An 11,761-nucleotide genomic window follows, 5' to 3' on the forward strand; every position below is an offset into this window, starting at 1 on the left:
CATGGATGCGCTTGTAATCTAATCCTCCAAGAGAGGTCACATGTTGCCTTGCCATATCTCTTGAGGTCGGTAATTTATTCTCCCTTGGAAGCATTTTACATAACAGCCTGCACGTGAAGACCATAAATGAGGAAAAGCATTCGAGTAATTGGCCCACTAGCATAATTCACCATGTTTGCAAAATCGACTTTAAAGCTTACTTGAGTAATGCATTCAAACTTGCATTGCTCCATCCATAGATGGTTTGCAAGTTTAGTAACTCAAGGGAGGCACGTAGAACAAAGAATGTGCACCCCTCAAATAGTGGAGTCGATGCTGCGGTAAAAAGATCATCCTGCTCCATGCTATTATCCCTCCCTTGATGGACATATAAATCCCACACCATATCATCAAACACCTCCTCCTCCACGGCTTCATGAGGTAATGGTGGAGGGCTACTATCACCATCACTCCATGCATCCGTAACGGTCCCTCCTGAAGATCCCACCTCATATCGCCGACGCTTCGCCTCCTCACGACGGGCATAGGGTAACATGTGCGAGTGTGGCACTGCATCCTGTATCAAATTAAAACGGGATCATAACTCAAACATATGAACACCCATAGGTATTTCAATCAACCTTAACTTACAAACCCTTACCCTGTTTACGGTCACATCCCATTCTCCATACTTTGAGATATGATTGAGGGTAACCCTGCGTGCACGGTACATGTTTCCTCGACATCGATCACACAGACATTTGATTTTTTGCTCCAACCACATTTCGCGATGGTGGATACGGAGGGATTCATCCTCACTGGAGTTGCTTGTTGAAGATGGAGACATCCTACAAACAAACAATCCACCAAATTTGCTCTTCTTCAAATGCTTAACTTAAACTCTGTGTTGCATCTATCGCCGCGTCTAACCTCACGTCTAACTGCGCGTCTAAACGCGTGTCTACTTTGTGTATTTAAACGCGCCTATAGACGCGCTAATAGACGCGACTATAGACGCATCTACTATAGTAGATGCGTCTATAGACGCAACTATAGACGCGCTAATAGACGCGACTATAGACACGGCTTTTAAACCTGCTTTTCGGCCCGCCGCTCGCTTTGCTTTTCTTTTCATTACTTAAACTTCGCGAGCGGCTTTCTTCCTTCTTTATTAGCAGTTCTATAGATTCGAAGCTTAAGAGAGAGCCTCCCATACACAGTTCCAAGCTTTCACTCAAGAGAAAGGGACCGTACCTACACTTGCTTCCAAGCCTAAAGAAGAGGAGGAGTACGAACAAGGAGAAGAAATAAGTTTGGAAAAGAAAGATCCTTCCATACCTTTTTCCAAGTAAGTCCTTTTGAAGTTGTTCTTGCTTGCTCTTTCTAGTTTTGTACTTTCTCGCATCCACGAAACGCAGGATCTAGGTATGAGCGACACGTCCTTTTGTCAGGCGAAACGTCCTTTTCGACTTTTTAGTATTCTCGCCTGTCGGAGCGCGTGTATAAGCGCGTCTGAGGGTGCGTCTAAACGCGTGTCTACAGGTGCATCTATCTGCGCATCTGGCTTGTTATAGACACACACAGACGTGTATGTAGACGCCCACACAGACGCCCTGTTAAACGGAGTTTTAAACGCACTGTTAGACGCGCTTTTAAACGTGCTGTTAGATGGATGTTTAGACGGACTGATAGACGCGCTTGTGAACACAGTGTTAGACGGATTGTTGGACGGGCTGTTAGACGCGCTTTTACTTGAATTGTTAAACGCTCTGTTAGACGCGTCTATAAACGTGCAGATCAAACAGGTCTATAGACGCGCTCTGACAGAGCCTCTTTTTTTTTCCCCTTTCTTCTCAGCTCCCAAAGTAATAGATTTGTTTCCTATTTTCCAGTTCAACATGTAGCCAGGAAGTGCTTCTAGCTTACCTGATCCGCGGGAATCGATTTGGAAGGATTTATATAATCTTTTAGGGCACCCTCCTAGTCCTGCAGAGTTATACAGGTACATGACAGGTACCCTTAACACTCCTCAGGAGTCGGCACTACAGACTCCGAGCCACCCCACACCGCCTGAGATCACCCCAGCGGAGTCCGCACAGCCGTCTTATGCCCCTTCTTATGCCCCTTCCCCCGTACCGTCTTATGCCCCTTCCCCCATGCCGTCTTATGTCCCTTTTGCCATCCCGTCTTATGCCCCTTCCCCATGCCGTCAGGAGGTTCTTCTGTCTCGGTGAGCCATCGACGTACTCCCCAGCTGTCGAGACTCGGTTCACTAGCTACGAGTGGCCAGCGTAGTCCCGTGTAGTCCCCAGCTACGAGTGGCCAGCGTACGAGCTCAACACGACAGGGTAGCAGGCGTAGTAGCAGGGAGAGCAGTGGCGGATGCATGGCACAGTGCTTTGGGTCATGTGGCGGTGAGGAGGAGGATGATTTAGATGATTTAGACGTGCCTCTGGGTGATGGTACAATTTATTATGACATCACTCAGACAGGAGGCATCTTGATGGATGCGCGGGGGAAGGACATCATGGCCTTCATGCGCTCTGTAATTGCTAACAATTACAGAGATTGCTTTATCCACTATAAAGACCACCCAAAGAGGTTGGCTGATGAGACCCTCACTACTGTTCGCTCTAGGTATCCTAACCCCCCCAATCGCCAGTTCACAGATAAATGGGGGAAGTTAAAGATTGTTACGATACTTAGCAATAAAAGATCTTCCCTTAAGAGGCAGGCACTAGCGGAGCTTGCCAGGCTTGAGGCAGGTCAACCTCTAAGGGGCCCACCCCACACCGCTCACAAGCGTGAGTCGAAGAAGGCAATGAAGTCAGCGAGGGAGGAGCCCAGTCTGCAGCACGTGGAGGCACGGAGGATCCAGATGGAGGAATATGGAAGCATGCATTTTGGAGCAGGGGGTGCTGAATCATGGGAGGCCCAATTTGTAAGTATCGATCTCAAATTATATTGCTTATGTAGTTTATTAGGAGGTTGGTTGTTTCTTTGTATTAATCCCTCCACAAAGTGTATCGCGGTCATGCAGCTTGAGATCGTGGGCAGATACCCTACTCCAGTGGAGACAACCTACCATCACCACCATCACAGAGGAGATACATGGAGGCACTTCTATGATGACGGGTTGATTACTGAGGAGCAATATTCCCGAGCTACTGGACAGGCCCCCCAGGTATTTGAAAGTAATTAAATAATGCCAAAATTATAAGTAAAGATTTGATTTTTCATACATTGATATATGTTGTCCCTTGTTTACAGGCCCGTGCACAAGACGATGAGGAAGAGGAGGAAGGAGGCGCAGAAGGGAGCGTGGAAGGGAGCGAGGACCTAGAGAACATAGATTAGTCGTATAAGTAATGCTAGCTACTCTTTTTTGTACTGAAAGCCACTGGCTTGGCTTCGTGCCTCTTGTATATAGACTCCTCTTATTTTTTGTACTTGAAGCCACATGACATGGCTTAGCTTCCTTATTTTTTGTACTTGAAGTCACATGACGTGGCTTAGCTTCGTGCGATATGTATATACAAGCACTTTTTGAGCTTTTAATTTTATTGCGTTTTGGAGTTGTAATATTTTATTTGGAATTGTAATTAAAATGCGGTTGGCTGTAAGAATTGAATTACAAAATGTGGATATGGAATTCTTGTAACTATATAGCATACACAACATACACACTATTCTGTAAATTTTTTTTTTTTTTTTAATGGCGCGTCTATCAGTGCGTTTAAAAACGCGTTTATATTCGCGTCTGTCTATTCGACTTGTGTCTATACGCGCGTCTATAAAAGCGTTTATAAGCACGTTTATTTATGCGTCTTTGTGCGCGTCTATACGCACGTAAGTCTGATATATAGACGCGTAACTAGACGCGGGTCTCCAGACGCGCAAATAGACGCGCCCATAAGTTTTTATTTTAGTTCATGAAATGCGTCTGTGCGCGCGTCTATGGGTGCTTTGTCTTGTTGTGCAATAAATAGAATGTTGCAAGAATGTTGCGTACTCTTTGGAGTGAAGGTATACGTAGCTTGAGGTTTTGCGCATCCCCAGAGTGTTAGGTGACTTTTGAACCCTTTTGATGGATTGGTGAGGATAATAGAATATGGTTCAACTCTCAACATCTTAGGGTGCTATAGTCGTTGCATGTTTCATGAGGAGACATTCCCTACATTTTTTAATTGTCCACTTGACCTTGCTCTATTGAGCCACTATTCCTACTATAGTGGAGCATTCACGCGATGATTTTATTGGGTAGCCTAGCAGCATTACTGTTGTTTGTGTGTGGAGGGAAGGGTTTGTGTGAATGCTTCCCCCTCCATCAACATCACATCGCCGCTCATCTAGCTAATGTTGAGCATAAAGCCAAGCCAAGCGGTGCCTATGGTGGAGGGGGAAAATGCACAACCAATGCCATCACATATTTTAGTTCACACGTTTAAAATTGCTCTGTGTGAACTTTAAAGCCCCTCAGTATTAACTACATCTGACGAGTGTTGCTGAGAGCTGTGTTTGGATGTGACGAGCTGCACAGTTTGTAGGTGGCACATTTTTATTGGTTGGAGACAAAGCCAGTGCCAGATGGCTAAATACGATTGGATGGGGAAGCACTCCTCGATTTGGAAATTGGCGAGTTGCACAAAATAGCACCACTGGCGCTGCAAATCGTCCTCGAAATCCGTCCACCACCAACGTCGAATTGCTGGCATCGTGTGCACTAGCCCTTAAAGAAAATTTTCCGCGTAGGACAGAAGCTAACGAACATTTTGAATGCTGCGGACAAACGTCAGTCGCGACTAGCGGGGCTGGGGGAGCCTGCAGGAACCGCGTACAGTACCGGCTACCTACCATCCAAGACGAACAACACAAGGCTCTTGGCCGTGGCCCGTAACTGTGTATACGCATTATAACGTATACGAGTCACCACCGTCTGCGCGGTTGAAACTTGAAGTGGCGACGTCCGAGTTCGGACGATACGGCTCTGGAGCTCCGGACTCCGGACTCCGGAGCTGGAGTTTCCGGCTACCTAGTACCTTGTTTCAGAACTGGTCGTCATAAATACCTGTCCGATGAGCTTTTTGCACAGCGCACAAGGCATCATCTTGTTCACGGCAGTCCGCCTATTGGGCCAATGGGCTCCCACTTCCCGGCAAGATGTTTGTCACGGACTCCTACCGTTCCAGGTATTTCTATCACTTTGTGCTTCTTTTATGTCCCATCACCCTTCTTTTATGTCTCATCACCCTTCTTTTATGTCTCATCTCCCGTCTTCCATCTTCAATTTCCACTCGACGTTCTGCGTAGCCTCTTGGAATTATGCCTCAAGCCACTAAACAAAGTTTTCTGTACCGATGGCCATGGGAGAGCCTGGGGAAATTCAAGGTATCTGTAATCTATTTCCCGCAATAGTTCGTCGATGCTTCACCTAAGTGATATCAACCGCCCCTCTTGTCCTTGGATTATATTGGACTGGCCCTTTTTTGTATTCTTTTTTTGGTGTTCGATGAAGGATTTGAGTTTCGCTGTGCGCAGTATATTCTACTTCTGCCGGTGGCAGCCAAAGGATTTCAAGTAAGCCTTGGTGGAGAGCCCATCTCTACCAATGTATTCTATCAGATGATCGTCCTGGTAGTCCTGCGATATCTACTGTTCCAGATTTGGGGCACACTCTCCCGCCTGCCCTGCGTATCAAGTAAACATCTAATCCAGACGAAAGGCATCCATTTCGAGCAAGTTGATCACGAAGCTAGCTGGTACGCGCTCCATGGATCTTGACCTCTGCAACAGTTTTTTCTTCTGCATGTCGATCCCCTGTCGATCCCTGAATGTGATTACGTTTGAACAGGGAGAACATGGTGTTTCTGCACACATACCTTTTCTGGGGTGCCATTGAGCTTCTTCCCTCCGTGTTCACAAATGTCTCTCGTTGGAATGCCAAAGGAATCGCCTTGGTTTTCGCTCTTCATGCTGGACCAGTGGAGTGGGTATATTATTGGGCTCACCGGGTTCTACACCACCACTATCTCTTCACCCGTTATCATTCTCACCACCATTCTTCGTTTGTAACTCAGCCTATTACCTGTAAGCTTATGCACAATCTTAATTTGATCGTCGTAGATACTTCAATCTTAGCTACAAATTTGTTTGATGTGCTACGAACTTCCTGTGCAGCTAGTAATCATCCATTTCTGGAGCACATATTATACGCCACAATATTTAGCCTAGCCGCGGTCCCTCCTTTCTTTGTGGGATGCGGTTCCTTCGTACTAGTTCAAATATACATTTTGTTTCTCGATTTCATGAACGCATGGGGACATTGCAACTTCGAGTTCATTCCGAACTGGGTTTTCAAGGTTTTCCCACCTTTGAAATACATTATCTACAGCCCCACGTAAGCTTTCACTTACAAGTTACGAGTTAGGCAAAAGAGCGTTTTATCTGTCGATTTGCTTTGTTTTTTAATATGTCCCAAGTCGTTATCCATGCAGGTATCATTCGCTACACCATAGCCGTGTGCACACTAACTTTGCACTCTTCATGCCTCTATACGACTATCTGTATGGAACCGTAGATAAAGCTTCAGACAGCCTCTATCTATCCACTCGTAAAGGTCATTTCTGAAAACAAACCATGCATGAGTATAAGTAGCTTTCTTCAACAGTTTGAGACATACTGAAAGTACTGCTTTTATGAACATGATAGGGCGAGATAATCGGGTGGACTGCGTATACTTGACTCATGGCACTGAACTGCTGTCGACCTTCCATTTTCAATTTGGGATCCAGACATTTGCCGCTCAACCTTACGCAATCAGATGGTACCATTGGCTTTTATGGCCTCTGACACTCCCTATAATGCTTCTAGTATGGGCTTTTGGTAAACCTTTCACTGGTGGTCGACACCAACTAGGCGACAGCTTCGAAGCACATACTTGGCTGATTCCTAGATATAACTTCCAGGTAGACTGGCTTGCTTGCCTTTAGCCGAAGCTCCATTGCACGCTTCAATCTTATGCATACCGTGTACACGTGAAATCATGTGAATTGCTTGTGCAGTACTCCATGACTTCTGAGTATTCAAGGATAAATGGTTGGATCGAGGATTGCATCCTGGAGGCCCAATCAGCGGGTGCAAAAGTCATTGGGCTGGGTTTGTTGAACAAGGTAAATACTCGGTGCATGCTCGAAATTTTTGTGATGCTGATTTTGCAGAGTGTCGGATTATTGAGCTTTCCTGGTTCCTTCAGGATCGGCAAACGGACATATTTGCATCACTATCTCTGCGTAACAAAACGCTGACCATCCCTATTATTACCGGAGAAACTTTAGAGGCCGCAGTTCTTGTGAACACTATATCTCAGGGGACATCGGAGGTATTCCTCTGTGGAGCAGGTTCTAGGGTCGGTCGTGCCGTCGCGACTTACCTCTGCGAGCAGGGAACCAAAGTCCTGGTATGATCGAGCAAATCTTATGTGTATCGATGTTTAACATGCCCTGTTTAGGTCGAAATAACGTGCACTAGAAGTTTTAGGTCGTGGTACCACTGTAAAACAATTGACGAAATGACAATGATCAGGCCTTGATGTCGTCGGGGGATGAATTAGAAATCGTCCGAGGAAAGATTGCCGCAGAGTCTCAGCAAAATCTTGTGCAAGTTAGCGAATACGAAGCCGGCAAGTTCTGCAAGGTGAGCGTCAGAGATACATGCATGATGTATCTACTGAATATGAGGCTCTTGCTAATGCAGCTGCACGGTGAGCATTTGCTGTTTTCACAGAGGATTGTCGTTGAGTGAGCTCTAAAACAGCGCTATGGTGACACAGGTTTGGATCGTGGGAGAGCAATTGACGGCGGAGCAACAGGGGTGGGCACCGATGGGGACACTGTTCCTCCCGTTCACGGTGTTGCCTATGCGGCGATGGAGGCAAGGCTGCAAGTACGCGGGGGTGCTAGGCTTAAGGCTGCCAAGCAACATGCACAACGTGAATGCATGCGAGGTGAGAAAGTTTGACAATTGTGTGTGTGTGTGAGAGAGAGAGAGAGAGAGAGAGAGTGTGTGGGAGAGAGAGAGAGAGTCTTAGAGAGAGATAAAGAGAGAGTTGCAACACAAGCAAACAAGCTCAACATCTGCCTACCTAGAACTTCTCTCAAACCTTTCCCTCATCATTGTCCTTTTCTAGTACATACTTGTATTCTCTAGCTTAAACATTGATTCTCTTTTACTCCCTTCTTCCCTCTTATAGCATGTCCTCTTATTTTGATCTTCACTAATTCCTTGGCCTTTTAAATCCCTTATCACAAGGCACATTGCATTTGACACTTCTCTAGCTTAAACATTGATTCTCTTTTACTCGCTTCGTGCCTCTTATAGCACGAGCATTTATCTACATAAGCTTCATATAGTAGTGGTTCAAGACAAACCTCTCAAAAACAAAAAGAAGAAATGGACATTGCTTGTTTCATTTTGTTATAAGATAATAGTGATCTTAATACCTAGAGAGTTTGGTTTAAGTATACTTCTGCATGTGTTATTTAACCACTCAAAAAAAAAGTGCCCTACTACTTTTTCCTAATTCAAACAAATGTAAAAAGTTTTCTTGTGTAAAGATCTCTCCTCATGATTCATCTTCATATGTCCAAGCTGAACATGCATTTGTGAAATAAGATGTTGAGTTGATTGCATACGATAGTTGGTGGGATATTGATGTGTGTGCACATGTCCTAAGTCACACATGCAACATTTGACACATAATTAGTAAGCACCCTCTTTCCTTTCTTGGATTAAAGTTGACATTTTTCCATGCACATGACACTTAACCTAATTTTTTGTGAATCTTGGTAAAATAGGATGTGATGCCTCGGTATGTGGTCAGAGCTGGATATGCAGCAACAATTATACATGCTTTGGAAGGGTGGCAGCACCATGACTTTGGTCATGACATTTTGATGGAAGAAATGCAAGCTTCATGGGTTGCAGCCATGCACCATGGCTTCTCCCTTGTGCCATTCTCCCCTTAGCTTTATTGTTTTTATCTCTAGCTTTCCTCATCTAATGAGGCAATGTCTATTTCATATGTATGCCATGATAGCTATATCCAAATGATCCCTCTCAAGTGGTGATTTTTTTTTAGTACTCATATATACTAGTTATTCTATCCCATTAGCCTGACATGCTTAAGTCCTGAATTTTTGTTCAAAAACTTGGATGATGATTAGATTGTTATAATGTAGGAGGTAAGCCCTTGTAATTTCAAATTTATATCTACTACTTTTTAACTTAATATGAATCTCTCTCTCTCTCTCTCTCTCTCTCTCTCTCTCTCTCTCTCTCTCCTTGTTTATGTTTTCTTTAAGGCAATGTTAGAAAATTCAGTGCTCATTTTTGTTTGGGATGAAAAGATGGGTGACCATGGTATTCAACTTATTTTTGAAAATTCTATGGTGATCCTAAAAGACAACTAAACTTTCATAACCTCTATTTTTTAAATAGCCTATATTTTCCATTTCCTCCTGTTAGGGGGGATACACTAGTGCATCTATCAAATGTCAAGACATGGTTTATATAATTACCATGTTTTTGCACTATTCAGTGAATTTATGTACAAATATAAACATTTTATGAAGCTATGGCTAGTTCTCTCCACTAAGTTTGTAGGACAGTCACCCATTTTAGGCTATCATTTCTCAAGGCTGAAGATTGTAAGATTGCCCAGTTAAGCACTCCTTTTTCAAGGGGGGTCTCCAAGACAAAATTCCACTCCCCCTCCTCCCCCCCCCCACCCCCCTAAATGAATACCAACTACATATGGACTTCTTGCATGTAATTAATTTTGCTAAGTGGCAATTCCATCATTTGAACTCATCTAATTTATATGGACTACCAATGACTTGTATGAAGCCCATCTCATGCACTAGCTTCCAACATCATATCACTAGATGTGGCTATGATGGATATTGAAGATCCATCACCATACTATACATCCGGTAAACAAGACCATAGTGAAGATGACAAAATTTTTCCTTGAAGATTGTAAAATCATGTTGAAGATGATAGATCATCTTCAAGGTGACATGGTCCACTTAAGGTGATTTTAACATAGTGAAGGTATCATTACATGGCATTCTAAATAATTTGGTCATGTTAAATGTGATATGGTCATATTGAATGTTACAATACCTATATTGAAGAAGCATACATGGTGATTAGCCATAATAAGAGTATACTTCCAACTATAAGCAATCATGTGCATAAGAATTATTGTAGATAGTTGGCTAGGGTCTCTTCGGGTAAGCATTGAACTTTTAATTATGAGTAGGCAATCGATGTCGCACCCTAAACGCACCTTCAACTCTTAATTGCATCTATTGTTCAGGTCTCACTACATCGGGTTACCATGCATGTCATGTTTGTGGTCCTTCACTAGTTGCCTCATGGATAGACGCATTGAATAAGGTCATCTATGAGAATCACCATCGATTTCTTCCACCTGATCATCCTAGATATGTCGCCCCTTGGAATGAATTCCCCCCACAGTCACTCACTGCAGGAGATTGGATGAGAATTTGGGATGGTTCCACGACTCCTCCACCACTAATTAGCATGAGCCGGTAAGGGTTTGTAACTATTATGTGCTATATTGAATGGAAATAAAGATTGCTCACTAACACCAGCTTTTGTTTAGATACCCTATCTTTTATCGTTTACCATATTGGTCCCACCTCAAGATCAATCACCTCCTTGATCCCATGCATATCTTCAAGAATGTGGCGTCTACCATTTGGGAACATTTGAATGGGACATGAGATTCCGTAGGCATAAGGGAGGATCTACGCACCACAGGGAAGGATGCATGAAGCTTGGCCACAAGAGAGCCAAATGGGTGTGTCTTTTTACCTCATGCACCGTGGATGTTATCAAAGCTAGAGAGCAAGAAAAGAGGTGTAGAGCAATTATATGGCTTAAAATCTCCTGATTGGCACAAGATGCTCCAAGTAAGTATTTTATGTGCATAATATCTTTTTCCTTCCAAATTTGTGAGTGAATAATTATAAGCAACTAATCAACCACCTCCGCGTGGGTTCAGTTCATACTACCTACTAGCATTTCTCATAGTGCATCGAAGGACGTGAAGGATTGTATTTACAAGATGGGCGAGCTTGTGAGGTACTTTACAGGATACAAAATATGAAGCATATCAATGCTCCATGCAAGGTGTTCATATTGCTAATATGGCATACTTTTTCCTTTCTAGGTATGTGAGCTCAAAGGAAATAGATCTCACCACGGTTGAGAATGCTCGTGTTATGTTAGTGGAGGTGGTTTGTTTAGTGGACGAGACATTTCCACGTTCTATTCTCACAAGCCAACTACATCTCATAGTGCATTTGGTGGATGAGATTGCTATATGCGGTACTGTACATGCACGATGGTTGTTCTTCCTCGAGCGCTTCATGAAGACCTTGAAGGGTTTCGTGAGACACAATGCAAGACCCGAAGGTAGCATGGCCGAGGGTTGTGGTTGGTACAAGAGTCACTTGTATATATTTCTGAGTTTCTTGTTGATGTGGATAGCTCTCTCCCACGACTATGGAGAGATGATGAAAACCTAAGGATGACCTCTATTGTGCCTCAAGGGAAAGGACGCAGCAAAGTAATAGACAGGTAGTTGCTTAATAATATCAACCTTCATTGCATGCTTAATAGTGATGTAATGAAAAAATGGGTGACAAGATACGAGGATGGAAAGGCGAGAAGACAAGTAGAAAGGGCCACAACA

At 43.8% G+C, this 11,761-nt stretch overlaps 1 protein-coding gene across 1 annotated transcript; it reads left to right on the forward strand.

The window, feature by feature from the left end:
* Nucleotides 1-5,301: 5,301 nt before the first annotated feature.
* Nucleotides 5,302-9,243, forward strand: LOC147900414 (very-long-chain aldehyde decarbonylase GL1-4-like). Its single transcript, XM_087376640.1, has 11 exons — nt 5,302-5,367; nt 5,518-5,738; nt 5,831-6,066; nt 6,157-6,376; nt 6,474-6,595; nt 6,688-6,944; nt 7,041-7,148; nt 7,232-7,435; nt 7,561-7,671; nt 7,808-7,981; nt 8,832-9,243. Exons 1-11 carry the CDS (start codon nt 5,302-5,304, stop codon nt 9,000-9,002), a joined length of 1,890 nt encoding a protein of 629 aa, XP_087232766.1. The 3' UTR covers nt 9,003-9,243.
* Nucleotides 9,244-11,761: the final 2,518 nt, after the last annotated feature.

This window comes from Dipteris shenzhenensis, chromosome 7, assembly GCF_047967505.1.
Source record: "Dipteris shenzhenensis isolate YYH24624 ecotype China chromosome 7, Dip_SZ_1.0, whole genome shotgun sequence".
NCBI classification, from domain to species: domain Eukaryota; kingdom Viridiplantae; phylum Streptophyta; class Polypodiopsida; order Gleicheniales; family Dipteridaceae; genus Dipteris; species Dipteris shenzhenensis.